General features: G+C 39.5%; 1 protein-coding gene across 1 annotated transcript in view; it reads left to right on the top strand.

Annotated features, from left to right (window-relative positions):
* Window positions 1-14,732, top strand: part of FAM186A (family with sequence similarity 186 member A) — a 61,421-nt gene extending 46,689 nt beyond the window's left edge. The window contains exons 6-10 of the mRNA XM_070408809.1: window positions 23-982; window positions 9,298-9,490; window positions 13,748-13,899; window positions 14,282-14,284; window positions 14,546-14,732. Of these exons, the coding sequence (XP_070264910.1) occupies window positions 23-982; window positions 9,298-9,490; window positions 13,748-13,899; window positions 14,282-14,284; window positions 14,546-14,732 (1,495 nt within the window). The remainder of the gene's footprint in view (window positions 1-22; window positions 983-9,297; window positions 9,491-13,747; window positions 13,900-14,281; window positions 14,285-14,545) is intronic.
* The last annotated feature ends 1,320 nt before the right edge of the window (window positions 14,733-16,052 follow it).

Below are 16,052 nucleotides of genomic sequence, written 5' to 3' on the forward strand. Positions count from 1 at the left end.
CAAAGCTTCCTCTTGCCTCCAGGCAACCTCTTATATCTGGGATTCCACCCGCCTCTTCACAGATTCCCAGTCTCTGGGCTCCTCTCTTTCCTGGGAAGCCTTTGATTCCTGGGGCCCCTTCTGTGCCTGGGGAGCTCATGGAATCTGGACTCTCTACCTCTGAGCAGCCCCAGGCATTTCAGCTCCCTACCGCCTGTGAGCAATCTCCCTATCTACAAGCCCCTTCTACCCTTGGGGAGCTTCCGGCACCACAGACCTTTCCTGGGCAAGCTTTCCCACTACGGATCTCTCCCACCCCTGGGCATCCCCCCCCACCACGGACCCCCTCAACCCCTGGAAAGCCCCCAAAAGATTTGTCTCTGAAATCTAAATCAGCATTGGTCCATCCCGGTGCTCCAAGTTTCAAGGTACCACAAGCCCCTTTCACCACTAAGAAGTTCCAAATATCAGAGGTCTCTGACACTTCTGAAGAAATCCAGGAACTCCGAGATTCTTTTACTATGGAACAACTTAGGACAGTTCAGTCCTATCTCACCAAGTATAGGACACCAGTATCACAAACTCCATACATTGATGAGGGGGCCCTGCCCACTCGCATGAAGCCTATAACATCACTGCCTCCTCTTACTACTCAACTACCCAAAAGATCACAGATTGCACCTTCCGAATGGGACTGGAAATCCCGATTTCCCCCTATAAGTAAGCCCTGCGTACTGACTTCAGTTTCAGGTACCAAGAAACTCAAGATGATGATACCCTCTTCCTCTTTCCAAGAGCTCAAAGAGCAGAGGTATTTTGTTGATGTGAAGGCTCAAAGGAAGAACCTGATACTCTTAAATCAGACCACAGAAACTTCTGGACACCCTTCAGAGCTACATACAACAGCTAGAAATCTCATAATTGAGACACTTCATACAGACACAGTTCGACTGGGATACCTATTCCGCAAGTACATTGCCTATAGGCTGATCCAGCGTGCAAGGTAGATGTAACTATTACATGTTGATTTCTAGTTTAGTCCTGATTTCAAATATCCTCCCACATTGCCCTATAAGTATATTCATATTTATCAGATCAGGTGTCCTAAAAGATTCTCTTATGGTAGGTCTATGGGATGGAAGCCTATTTAAGATAGCAAAAGGAGATATTTTTTAGAAAATAAATATCATATGATCTATTTCATATGCCAAGGTAAATTTTGTGGATAATGACTGATCCCCATAATATCTACTTCAAAAGTTTAGAGATGCTTCCAGTTATTCTGAATTTTTTACATCATCTTGGGCTCACCAGAAGATGTATGATTCTTAAAATGGGAGATGGCAGATTATGTACAAGGTGTTGCCATGGCAACTTGACTGCTGGAGTGACCTGAAAGAAACAGATCCTCATCCTGATTTTTAAAAATTGCAAATATCAGAAATAGGTCAGGGAAATGGATCTGGTTCCCCCCGACCCCTCGCAACCCACACAAACACACATGGCTACCCAGTTCCCCCTACTCATTTAAACGTATCTTAATTATAAATTCTTGTATCAATTAAGTACATATCTGGACTTTTTATTATTTTTTACTGATTACATATAGATGAGTCATTTCTATTCCATGTTATTTATTGCAGTTTTATTTTCATGATGTTGAGTCTTTGTCAACTGATCTGCCATCCTTAGCATTTGTGTTTTGAGGTTACGAACCTATTATTTTGGGGAAACTTTTTAACCTTAAATTACAAGAAGCTAAACTAAAACCTATAATAGAAGAGGTTATCATTAAATATAGGAAGAACTATGTTATTTATTCACCACATGTTTACTGAATGCCTCCAATGTGCCAAGCATTGTTTTAGTTGCTAGGGATATAGCAGTGAATAAAACGAAGTACCCTGTTCTCAATAAATTTACATTTTTGAGGACAGAATTCATTTGATAACTAAGGATTGAAATAACCAGGCGCAAAAGAAAGACTTATTCAAGATATAATCAGAACTTTTAATTTCAAAGCTTAAATTGAGATTTGTTGGAAAATGTTTTACTCTATATTTGTCTCTAGTTTGTTCTTTCCAAACTGAATATTCCTAGTTTTTTTTAATTTATTCGAGAATTTTAAATAACATGTTCCTGGTCAATCTCCAGTTCTCTTACGTCATTTTTCCTTAGTTTTATTTAAATTTTAAAAAATAAGTGGCATTCACCTGGTACAATATTTTAAAAATTCAAATGAGAAAAAGAGAAGTCTCCCTAATAATCCTATCCTAGCCTTTAGGCCTCTTCCCCAGGGCTACTAATGCATATGCATAACATTTTCTGCATATGTAGAAAAGTACTATGCTCTTTTATCCCCCTTTTTGCATATTTTAAAGTTACCATGTTTGATTTTTTTTCATAATTGAACTTAGGTATTAAGTGTTAGATAACTTGGGAATTTGTATATAAAGAGTCTACTCATTCATTTTATAGTTCCATAGTATTCAAAGTTTGGATTTACCAGAATTTACCTAACCTCTGATGGATATTTATGCTGTTTTCAAAATTTTGCTTTTAAAAATATACTTTTATGAACAATCTTGTATAGACATATATATGTATGTATATTCCTAGTAGAATTTCTGGATCAAAGGGCGTTTTATAATTGTGATAGATTTTTGTCAAATTGTTTTCCAAAGAGGTTGTAACAATTTACATATTGGTTAGTGTTATAAATTGGTATTTCCTTACATCAAGACTAACACAAACTATTATCAAATTTTTTGTTCATTGCCAATATAATAGATGAAATATGGCATTTTACTGCTTTAATTGTCACTACTTTTATTATTGGTGAGGTTAAGCGTCTTTTTCTAGACTTAAGAGCCATCTGTATTTCATTTTCTGTGAAGACACCATTAAAATACTTTGCCCATTTCTCATTTGGGTTGTCAACTTGCTTTTTAAAATTCATTTGGGGGATCTGATAAAATATTTGGAAAATTGGCCCCTTGTCTGTGATGTAAATTGTAAATTTCCCCCCTCTTGTCTTTACTCTGCTTTTGGTATTTTTTGCTTTGTAGAAAATTATGATTTTTAGCCCTAGCTGAGTGTTGGCCTGCAGACTGAAGGGGTCCCTGGTTTGATTCCGGTCAAGGCACATACCAGGTTGTGGGCTCGATCCCCAGTAGGGGGCGTGCAGGAAGCAGCCCACCAATGATTCTCTCTCATCATTGATGTTTCTATCTCTCTCTCTCCCTCTCTCTTCCTCTCCAAAATCAATAAAAATATACATTTAAAAAATTATGATCTTTAAAAGTCCTTTCTAGGTCTCTTAGTACTTTTATGGTTGGTTATTCATTTTTTTTGTTTGTTTTATACTTAAGTCTTTGATTCACAACATTCTGTTGTGAGAAATGGATCTGGTCCCCGCCCCCTCCCCCCCCTCCTACCCACACACACATACATGGCTACCCAGTTTCCCCTACTTATCCCTACTTATTTAAACATATCTTAATTATAAATTCTTGTATCAATTAGGTACATATCTGGACTTTTTATTATTTTTTACTGATTACATATAGATGAGTCACTTTTGTTCCATGTTATTTATTGCAGTTTTATTTTCATGATGTTGAGTCTTTGTGATAGTCATTATAGTGTTTGCCAGTCCTTGTTAATGAGATGTGAGCAGAATTGGTATGTGTCACTTCTGTGCTGAGCATTGTCAGTCTGACACCCTCCAGAGTCTCTTCTTCCTCTGCCATGATAACCTACGATGTTTAAGATGTTAGCTGTTTTTTCAGCCTGTGTTCTTGAGAGTATACAATGAAGCTCTCCCTGCTGAGCCCTGGTGGATTTGTAGTATGAGCAACAAGTAAAATTTTCTTTTTAGCCACTAAGATTTGGGGTTGTTAAAACAGCAAATCTAGCTTATCTTTACTAACACTGTCTTCCTATCCAAGAATATGGTATACCTTCCTTTTTGTTCGAGTATGTGTGTGTCCTTTTGGAAAAAGTTTTTGTGATAACTCTTCCATATTCTTCCATGAGTGTATATCCTGGTAGTTGTGTTTTTTAGAAAATATTTTTTATTGATTTCAGAGAGGAAGGGAGAGGGAGAGATAGAAACATCAATGATGAGAATCACTGATTGGCTGCCTTCTGCACACCTCCCACTGGGGATCAAGCCCACAGCCAGGGCATATGCCCTGATCAGGAATAGAATCGTGACCTCCTGGTTCATAGGTCGATGCTCAGCCATGCCAGCTGGGCAGTTTTTACTTTTGTGGTTACTATTGTAAATGGACTCTCTCTTTCTGTGATATCTTCTAACTTATTATTTGTATAAATGAAGGCTAGATTTCTCTATATCAATTTTGTATGCAGCCATTTATGGTATTCAAGCATGTGAAAGTTTTTTAATTGATATTTTTGAGTTCTCCAGGTATATAATTAAAGCACCTACCAATAATAATATTTTACATTTAGATTTGCCAATTTTTAAACATCTAATTTCTGTCTCTTGATTATCTGAATTGGTTAGTATCTCCAGGACTCTGTTCAAAAATATTGGTGATATGGCTACCCGGTCATCTTTATTCATTTGACTGCCCTGAGTAACAGCTATGAGTGCCTTCCTGTAGCCCCATGTTATTTTTCTAAAAAGAGTTCATATTCAAGTGTGTTTAAAGGATCACTTACATTGATATTCTCTTTTCTGAAAAAGTTGTAAAATATTCTTAACCTAAGTCAATTTCTTCTTTGTTCTTATTTTCTCCATTCTATGTATCTCAGATGGCCAAAATATAAGCCCTTTCATAGCTATTTATTAAAAAATAACTATAAATTGGTTAAAAAGATAGTGGCAATAATGAATATCCTATATAATAAAAGGGTAATATGCAAATTCACCCTAACAGTGGAACGGCCAGTTGCTATGACACACACTGACCACCAGGGGGCAGATGCTTAATGCAGGAGCTGTCCCCTGGTGGTCAGTGTGTTTCCACAGGGGGAGTTCTGCTCAGCTACAAGCTGGGCTGAGGGCTGTGACCACAGCAGCAGTGGTGGGAACCTCTCCTGCTTCTGTGGCAGCGCTAGGATGTCCAAGTGTAGCTTAGGCCTGTTCCCATCAGTTGGACATCCCCTGAGGGCTTCTGGGCTGCCAGAGGGATGTCTGACTGCCAGCGTAGGCTCGATCCTCTGGGGTGACTGCGCCAGGTGGACATCCCCTAAGGGGTCCTGGACTGTGAGAGGGTGCTGGCCAGGCTGAGGGATGCCCCCCCCCCCCCCCCCCCCCAATGCACAAATTTTCGTCCACTGGGTCTCTAGTCTTTCTTATATTTGTCAGTAAAAAATACTGACTTTTAGGTTTAAGTACATTTTTATCATATTAAAGTATCCATTTGCTCCTGTTCCATTATGTTTTTTTATTTTTTTAAATATATTTTATTGATTTTTTTACAGAGAGGAGGGGAGAGGGAGAGGGATAGCGAGTTAGAAACATTGATTCAGCTGCCTCTTGCACGCCCCCTAGTGGGGATGTGCCCGCAACCCAGGTACATGCCCTTGACCGGAATCGAACCTGGGACCCTTGAGTCCACAGGCCTACGCTCTATCCGCTGAGCCAAACCAGCTAGGGCTCCATTATGTTTTTTTAAAATCAAGAGTGGATGTTGAATTTTGTTAATTTGTTAAAACACATTTTTTGTTAAATGTGATTTTGACATGTCATTTTCATGTGCATTAAAGAAAATATTAGTTTCTCCTGCATTCCTGGAATAAATCCTATTTGTCCTTGGTGTATCCTTCTTTGAATGTTATGAAGTTTGTTTGCTAATGTTTCATTTAGGTGTTGTTTTACATTAATTAGTAAGTTTGATTGGTGCTATCTTTGTCAATTTTTTGTGCTATTTTTGTCAATTTTTAATATAATTTTAAGCTTCTATCATTAAAAAATGTGAAAACTTTTTTTTTATGCTTGAGAGTTTAACAGTAAAATTAGTTGTTCTTTTAAGGTTTGGCAAATCTCATCTATGATATTATATAGGCTTGGTACTTTTGGAGGAGAGTTCTTAGACAACTTCCTTAATTTTTATATGGCAATTAGTTTGTTTAGATTTATTAGAGATTTAAAAATTTTTTGCATATATTTTTTATTGTTGATAGTATTACAGATATCTCCCATTTCCCCCTTTCCTCTTCCCCCTAACTGGAGATTTTGAAGTCTAAGTGACATGATGTGACCTGCTTCAGTAAAATCAATTAAAAATTGAAATATATAGATCAACGTTTTGTAACAATATTTAACTTATACAAGTATAACTTTAATCCCATCAAAAGTGAATTCATTTTTCCCAGAAAGTTCTTATTTAATGTTATTATAATCAGATCACCAACAGGTATAACAGGGAATAAAATATTGATAGATTAAAGATTCCATAACAAAGATAGCTAGGTCAAGAAGATTCTTGACATTATATGGGAGAGAAGATATGAAGTGTAATAATATTAACTACTTTTGAATAGTGTAAAAGATGGTGATAAGAATGTTACCCACTTGCTTCATTGAGAACAGTGTTATTTATGGGACTGGGTGTGATAGGCATTCTATAATTGATGTGGAGAAGTTATTAAAAACACATGTAATAAAGATGGTTTAAGAGTGAAAAAAATGAAAATCACCTATAGGACATGGAAAAAAATCAAAGGCTATTGGAAAATTAATTTAATTAAATATACTAAGTTAACTCAGAAAATTGACTGTTTAAGTATTAAATGATCCATATATTTAGTAGGTTTTAAGTTATTAATTATAACCCACAAAAGGGACCTGAGATTTGTTTCCTCTGTGTGTGTGTGTTTATAATATGTATGTAAAACGCATATGTTCAGAAACATATCTTCAATTATTCCCCTTGGCAACTCCTACCCCCAAAATCCAAACTCTTTAACATGCCTTTTAAGGCCTTTCATAAACCAGCCATTCCAGTCTCCTTCCCACCATATCCTTTCATATATCCATAGTCTAAAAGTCTCAGACTATTCACCATTCCCAAAATATAACTTCCATTCTCTTACATTTGTACTTATTACTTCAACCTGGAACTCCTCATCCCCTTCTTCCCAAACTTAAGATTTACCCGAGATTCTGTTTAAAATCCAGATCTCAAAGCCTACACACCAAGATTTTGATTAAAAAGGTCTGAGGAGCCTTGGAATCTGTATTTTTAACAAGCATTTCCTCCTTCCCCGACAAATGATTCAGTCCACACTTTGAGAAATATTGGTATTCTGAAAAGAGAGATCTAGGTTTGCTTCCCAAATATACTATTTATTTATGTGACTTTAGAAAATCATTTAGCCTGGTCGGTATGGGTCAGTGGTTGAGCATCAACCCATGCATCAAGAGGTTGCTGGTTTGATTCCTGGTGAGGGCATATAACCCAGCTGCAGACTTGATCCCCAGTTGGGGGCATGCAGGAGGCAGCTAACTGCCTCTCTCTTCCCCCTCACCCTTCTCTCTGTAAAAATCACTTCAAAAATCTTTAATTTTTAAAAAAATTTTTTTTGTGCAGATTCCTTTTCCTCTCCTGTAGTATGGGGATGGTGAAATACTATCTGTTTAGGAGACCCAAACATGGTATGCTATGAGAATACATTTTTTTAATATATATTTTTATTGATTTTTTATAGAAAGGAAGGGAGAGGGACAGAGAGTTAGAAACATCGATGAGAGATAAACATCGATCAGCTGCCTCCTGTACACTCCCTACTGGGGATGTGCTCGCAACCACGGTACATGCCCTTGACTGGAATCGAACCTGGGACCCTTCAGTCTGCAGGGCGATGCTCTATCCACTGAACCAAACCAGTTAGGGAGAGAATACATTTTTATGACTCTTCCTCAAGATCCTATTCAACATCTTCTTATAAAGCCTTCTTTATTTCTCTTACTATAACTAATTATGCATTTGTTTTTGTTCAAATAGCATGCTTACATTTTTATTTAGCATTTGTTTCATTCTCTCTTTGACACAGTTAATTTATTAGTCTCCTATTCTGGCTTTGAAATGCTTTGAAGGCAAAGACACTGTCTTTTTTAGAATTGTACTAGAGGCCCAGTGCACAAATTTGTGCACCACTGGGGGGGGTCTCTCGGCCTGGCCTGCGGGATCAGGCCAAAATCAGCTCTCCAACATCCCCTGAGGGGTCCCAGATGGGAGAGGGCACAGGACAGGCTGAGGGACCCCTACCAGTGCACGATCGGGGCCAGGGGTGGGGGGATGCGGGAGGTTGGCCAGCTGGGAAGGGACTGCGGGAGGGCTCCAGGTGTGTCTGGCCAGGCTCCTTCAGTCCTGAATGGCCGGACCCCAGCAGCAAGCTAACCTACTGGTAGGAGCATCTGCCCCCTGGTGGTCAGTGCACATCATAGCGACTGGTTGACTACTCAACTGTCTGCCCCTGGTGGTCAGTGCATGTCATAGCAAGCGGTTGAGCAGCCTTAGCATATCATTAGCATATTACACTTTGATTGGTTGAACAGACTACCGGACACCAAACATTTAGCATATTAGGCTTTTATTATATAGAACTAGAGGCCCAGTGCACAAAAATTTGTGCACTCGGGGGGGGGGGGGGTCCCTCAGCCCAGCCTATACCCTCTTGAAGTCTGGGACCCCTTGGAGGATGTCCACCTGCTGGGGGATAGGGCCTAAGCTGGCAGTCAGACATCCCTCTGGCAGCCCGGCAGCCCTCGGAGGATGTCCATTTGCCAGCAGGGAGCAGGCCTAAGCTGCAGTCGGACATCCTTAGTGCTGCTGAGGAGGCGGGAGAGGCTCCCACCACCACCACTGTACTGGCAGCCGTCAGCCTGGCTTGTGGCTGAGCAGAGCTCCCCCTGTGGGAGCACACTGACCACCAGGGGGCAGCTCCTGCATTGAGCATCTGCCCCCTGGTGGTCAGTGTGTGTCATAGTGACCAGTCATTCCCAGTCGTTCTGCTGTTAGCGTCAGTTTGCATATTACCCTTTTATTATATAGGATTATGTCTTGTACATATCAATACTAGAATTTTAATGTATTAAAATAATAAAAACACTATTATAACACTAAACTGTGAAGGGTCAATAAAAATTTGACAGTCATAGAATTTTGAAAGTTTAGTCATATATGGAACTAGATTAAGATTTGATTAAGTAAGCCTCCCATCCCTATCCCATCCCTCTCTACTTATTAAGGATGAGATGAGAATTGAAGTAACTAAGGCCAGGTTTGCTGAGTTAAGGTCAGTAATTATATCAATCTGATTCTTGTTAATTTTTTTCCCCAGAAACAACATAATCAAAAGAATACTAGCCATCCAAAACAGTGGGAGAGGTTATGAGACCCAGAATCTTTACATAATGCTGAACAGAATTGATGGCTACCAGAAAAAGATGATGGGGGTCTGGACCGAGAAGCAAAAGTCTCTAGAGCAGAAACGGAATCAGTGCCTGAGGAAAATGATGTTCTTATTTAGCCAGGTAATCTGTTTTCTATTCCCTCGCCCCAGTATGATACAAGAAAAGTGAGAGTGGTAAGCTTTGAAAATAACATTTATCTGGAGATACCTTGTATATTGGTTTCCTAGGGCTACTTTAACAAACTTCATGGCTTAAAACAACAGAAATGTATTCTCTTAGAGTTCTGAAGGCCAGTTTATGAAATCAAGATGGAGAAAGAATCGAGATGGTTCTTTCTGGAGGCTCTGAGAAATGTATTTCATGTCTCTCTCCAAGAGTCTGGTAGCTATAGACAATCTTTGGCATTCATTGACTTGTAGCTGCATAACCACTATCCTCTGCATTCATTTTTCCCTTAGCCCTTTTCCCAGCTTGTCTGTCTTCACTTCTGAATCTTACAAAGTCATGTGTCATGGATTTAGGACCCACCTGGTTAATCCAGGATGATCTCATCTTGAGATCCTTAACTTAATTACACCTGTAAGGACCCTTTTTCTAAATAAGGTCACATTCACAGGTTCTGGGTGAACATATCTTCTGGGGCTTCACCATTCAATCAATTACATTGTGACTTCAGTGAAACTCCTAAATTGACAACAGGAATACTGGCTGGACTTTCTAGATGAAAAAAGATTAGAATAGGAGAGACTTCTAGAAGCGTTCAACTCATTCCTAGTCAACCCACATCTACCAGCCTCTCTCTTTTTTTTTATAATTAAATCTTTATTGTTCAGATTATTACATTTGTTCCTCTTTTTCCCCCCCATAACTCCCCTCCTCCCAGTTCCCACCCCACTCTCTGCCCTCACTCCCCACCCACTGTCCTCATTCATAGGTGCATGATTTTTGTCCAGTCTCTTCCCGCATCTCCCACACCCCTTTCCCCCCCAAGAATAGTCAGTCCATTCCCTTTCTATGTCCCTGATTCTATTATAATCACCAGTTCATTCTGTTCATCAGATTATTTATTCACTTGATTCTTAGATTCACTTGTTGATAGATGTGTATTTGTTGTTCATAATTTGTATCTTTACCTTTTTCTTCCTCTTCTTAAAGGATACCTTTCAGCATTTCATATAATACTGGTTTGGTGGTGATGAACTCCTTTAGCTTTTCCTTATCTGTGAAGCTCTTTATCTGACCTTCAATTCTGAATGATAGCTTTGCTGGATAAAGTACTCTTGGTTGTAGGTTCTTGGTATTCATCACTTTGAATATTTCTTGCCACTCCCTTCTGGCCTGCAAAGTTTCTGTTGAGAAATCAGCTGACAGTCGTATGGGTATTCCCTTGTAGGTAACTGAGTTTCTTTCTCTTGCTGCTTTTAAGATTCTCTCTTTGTCTTTTGCTCTTGGCATTTTAATTATGATGTGTCTTGGTGTGGTCCTCTTTGGATTCTTTTTGTTTGGGGTTCTCTGCGCTTCCTGGACTTGTAAATCTGTTTCTTTCACAAGGTAGGGGAAGTTTTCTGCCATTATTTCTTCAAATAGGTTTTCAATATCTTGCTCTCTCTCATCTTCTGGCACCCCTATAATTCTGATGTTGGTACGCTTGTAGCTGTCCCAGAGGCTCCTTACACTATCTTCACACTTTCAGATTCTTTTTTCATTTTGCTTTTCCGGTTGGGTGTTTTTTGCTTCTTCGCATTTCAAATCTTTGACTTGATTCTTGCACTCCTCTGGTCTGCTGTTGGGAGTCTGTATAATATTCTTTATTTCAGTTAGTGTATGCTTACTTTCTAGTTGGTCCTTTATCACACCATCGAGGGTCTCATTAGATTTCCTGTACATCTCATCAAGTTTATCGACAGACTCTAGAAGCCTCTTGAGAGACCTCAAAAGTGTGGTTTTGAATTCTATATCCAGTAGCCTGCTTTCCTCTGGTTCTGTCCTTTGTGGGCTGTTTCTTTGTCTTGGCATTTTTTTATGCTTCACTGTGTCGATAGAGTGGCTTTCTGTGTTAAGTGTCCCAATTACCTGAGGTAGACACTCTTGGTGCACCCCCTTGTGGTCTCTGTGAGCAGTCTTGTTGTAGTCAAGCCTTGATTGTTGTAGGTAATTACTACTTGACCTCCAGGCCAACTGGCTGTGAGAATCAGCTGTGTTTGCAGTGGGAGAACTTCTGTCCTCTAGGGAGGTGCTAATCTAGCCTTTGCCTGAGGCTATCCAGCAAATGGCTCTGTGCAGGGCTTGGTCAGGGCGGGTCCCACGGGATCAACAGGGCGGAGGAGGGAGCAGTTATGGCTGCTCTCAGTCTGTCCCCAGGGGCTCTGCCTCTCTGTCCCAGCAACCGCTGCAAACCTCGGAGGGACCGAAGCCAGACAGTCCCGCTTCTCCCGTTTGAGTCTGGGTGCCTAGAGACTCGCCTGGATCTGGAGCTCAGAGTCTGAGGCTCCCTCGGATTGAAACAGACAACTGCGCCCTCAGCCACCAGCCTGCGCTGCGCACACTCTGCACACTCCGCACCTTAGTATTTTACTTCAGCACTGCGCCTCCTCTGATTCTCGGTTCCTCCTAGTTGTAGAACTTCCACTCAGCCAGCCTTCCTGTGGTTCTGGATGATGTCCGTTCCGTCTTTTAGTTGTATTTTTGAAGTGGTTGTTCGAGGCAGCAAACTCCAGGGTTAACCTATGCTGCCATCTTGGTTTCTCCCCCTACCAGCCTCTCTTGAAGTCACTACTCTCCAACTGATTCATGACAGTTACTCCTTTCCTCACAACTATCAGAAAGCAAGCTTTAATTTGGTGAGTTTACAAGAAAGGAGATAAGGATTTATTTAACTTGCTTACATAGCACCATGCAGAGAAAATCCTGTTTAACTCTAACAATCCACTCATTATGTCCCAGAGCCTCCTCTGAGATGACCTTCCAAAAAGTTATAAAGGTGAGATTAGAGCACTTTGCTCTGGATTACATGCTCCCATTACATGTTCTAGCTTGAAATTTTGGAACATCCTGGGAATTCTAGAAACATTTTGTATCTATATATCCTTTCCTTTCACTAAATTAATTAATTTAGTTACTTAATAAGAACGGTTTACTTGCTACTTTAGAAGGTACAGAAACTTCTCATCCTATCCTGATTCAAATCAGACATATTCTGAATTTTCTAGAAGGGCTACATTTTGAGTATTAAAGATCTTTGTTTAAAAAAAAAAGGATATTTTTAACAGTTTATTGCTTGGAAAATATGGCCAATGTAAGTGGAAAGCAAGATCAGTTGGCAGTGTCATGAACTGTCTAACCGGAATCACACTATCTAGGGCTTGTCAGAGGATGAATAGGGTCTGGGGTCCAGGCAGCCTTAATCTATTTTATTGATTTTTTTTTTTTACAGAGAGGAAGGGAGAAGGATAGAGAATTAGAAACATCGATGAGAGAGAAACATTGATCAGCTGCTTCCTGCACACCTCCTACTGGGGATGTGCCCGCAACCAATGTACATGCCCTTGACCGGAATCGAACCTGGGACCCTTGAGTCCTCAGGCTGATGCTCTATCCACTGAGCCAAACCGGTTAGGGCAAGGCAGCCTTAATCTAGATGATAAGGTGGATATCAAGGCATAAACAAGGGGGAGGAAAAAGCAAAAGAGAGAAGAGGATAGAAATGAAATAAATACCTTTCACTGAGTCAGGGTGGTGGTCAAGAAGTTAGTTCTGTTACCAGACTACATGGGTTCAAATCAGCTCCACTACATACTAAGTAGGAGACCATGGACAAGCCACTTAAATTTTCTGAATTCCAAATCCCCATGTATAAGACAAGGACAATAACAGCTCCTTTCTCATAAGGTTGTTGTCAATATCAAATGAATTATTATGTAGAAAGCATCTAACATTCAGCAAGGATTCAGTAAATGTTTGCTATCATTGCACTTGCATAGTTCTTACAATTTATGAAGTGCTCCCATATATATTACGTTATACAATTCTTACAACAACCCTGTGTTATTACCCTCATAGAATAAGGAGAAAGAGGTGCCGATAAAGTTAGCAACTAGCTCAAAGTCACACCTAGGAGATGAAAGGGCTAGGATCAGAGCTTATGCAGGAGCTAGGTTTATATATATCATAGCGGCCACCACTGAAATTGTGTTGGAGGTGGGGTGGAGGTTGAGGAGGAGTAGTTGGAGAAGGGCAGGAGACTGGAGAAATAGGATTTGCAAATCCATGACAATGAAGAGTCATGCTTGTAGTTAAGCTAGGGCCAGCTCAGAAGACCTTCCTGAAGATTCTGGCCCTTTCTTTTAATTGTTTCCTCTTTTATTTATTTATTTTTAGCTCCAAGATAAGTATCAATTGAATCTTAGTCAACCTGTACCTTTGCTCATCGACAAAAAGCAGAAACCTACCCCTACCAAATTTATTCAACAGCCATTCCTAGAGCTACTAATGAAAGAGGACAGAAAATCTGACATATTCAAGAAATTTAGGTATGTGGTAGGAAAGACTGCCATTAAACTTTCTTTGGATGGTATGCTTTTTTTTCTGCCTAAGATCTTCCCCTCCCTGACAATTATAATATGGTATAGTGGAGAGTCTAAGGATTATTAATTTTCTTAGCTAATTTAACAAGAGGCTTATTTATATATATTCCTACTTAAATATCTAACACCCAATTTTGAGTTCCCTTTTTAAAAAGAAGCTGATTCTTTCTTACTAAGCAGCAAATTAATACACAATGAAGAAACTTAGAAGTACTACTTTAAAAAAAAAAGAAAGTAGGAGCTTTGGGAAGGAAGAGGAAAAAGATTGTTGCTGGGAAAAAAGATTTCTGGATATGGTCCATATACAGTAATCCAGGCAGCTAAGAAGGCAGTTTTAAAATGGATTACTAGGTAAAATCATGGAAATGCAGCTTTTTTAGGGGGAGGTGGGGAGATTTCAGCAAATCCTGCCATTTTAATTCATTTCTCAGTCAAAGTGGGCATGGCTAATGTTCCTCAGTGTGAGGGAGGGCATTATGGGACAGGGTGGTGGTGGTGAAGAAAAAAGGGGAGAATAAGAATCATATCTTTAAATTGCCTATGGAGTGCAGCAGAGTTTGGCGATTTCAATTAGTGCTCTCTGACTCTCTAGACAAGAAGACCAGATGGCAGCCATCTGGAATGCTGATCAGTCCACTACAAGCTACCCAATAGCTGAGAAGACATCACTACATTCACTGTGGGCCCAGCTGGGTGGGTACCCACCTATTCCCATGCTGCTCCAGTTAGATGTTCAGTCTTCCTTCAGGAAATCTCTTGCATCCATTCAATCACAGTAAGTTAAGGACTGGAAGCACTCTGATAATTGGGCTTTTGGTCAAATGCCTCCCCCGCTCCTCCCCACCCAACTTAACTTTCTCTTACAGCACCAAGGAGTTACCAAAAGTATTAGTTGTTTTAGTGTTTCTCTCCGGAGGCCTGCAGATGTCACTATGGAATAATATGGACAAAGCAACCAGTTATAATACCATGAAACCTAATCTAACACCAGATTAGTCCACTTTGAATTCCACCCGTTATTATTGGGATTTTATTATTGAAAGTACCAGAAAACCCATAGTAGTATGCTTTTGTCTACCTCATGGTTCAGTAGCATACCTTAAATGCAGCTGCCATATCTAGGCCCAACTTGAGATAAATTAAGTGCTTATATCCCAGGATATACTGAAGGATAGGGAAGGTGAGCGACACGGGTCCGTCTTTCCAAATTCTGTTAAACCCGGTTTTCACTTGGTGATTTCATACTCAGAGTGAGTTAGAGATTAAGAGTCAATTACTTTGTAAATCCTAGTTTAGCACTTCTCTTTGGAATTTGGTATCTATTATTAGGGTTGCCGGATCTAGCAAATAAAAATATAGGACACCCAATTAAATTTGAATTTCAGATAAGCAACTAATGATTTAGTACTATAAGTATAGTCCATGCAATTGTATTCTTATATTAAACATTATTCATTTTTTTATCTGAAATTCAAGTTTAACTAGGCATCCTGTATTTAATATACAGGCAACTCTTCTATTATGCCAAAACCTCCATTTTTACATGCTATTGCAAAATGTGTGTGTATTAGTTTTAATATAGAGTTAGATGCCTGGAAACTTTCAGAGTAAGAGATGCTGAAAACAGTGGGGGGGAAAATTAAGACATTATAAGAAAATTAAAGTCTTGGATTTTTAAAAATATATTTTATTGACTTTTTACAGAGAGGAAGGGAGAGGGATAGAGAGTTAGAAACATCGATGAGAGAGCAACATCGATCAACTGCCTCCTGCACACTCCCCACTGGGAATGTGCCCGCAACCAAGGTACATGCCCTTGACTGGAATCAAACCTGGGACTCTTGAGTCCTCAGGCTGATGCTCTATCCACTGAGCCAAACCGGTTAGGGCAAAGTCTTGGATTTTTGCTATTTTTCACTAAAATAAAATAAGAACAGAAAATAAAAAATTTTTTGAAATCTTAAATTAATAATAATGGATGCTATATAATCAGTTACTATTTATACTTCCTTTTTTTCTCACTAGAATCTCTTCAAGGTCCTTCCTTCCCCAAAGAGGATTATATTTACTTTATGTTGTGTCAATTAAAGTACAAACCA

Source organism: Myotis yumanensis, unplaced genomic scaffold, assembly GCF_028538775.1.
Source record: "Myotis yumanensis isolate MYYU_CA2020_CCGP unplaced genomic scaffold, mMyoYum1.0.hap1 SCAF_3, whole genome shotgun sequence".
In the NCBI taxonomy this organism is placed as follows: domain Eukaryota; kingdom Metazoa; phylum Chordata; class Mammalia; order Chiroptera; family Vespertilionidae; genus Myotis; species Myotis yumanensis.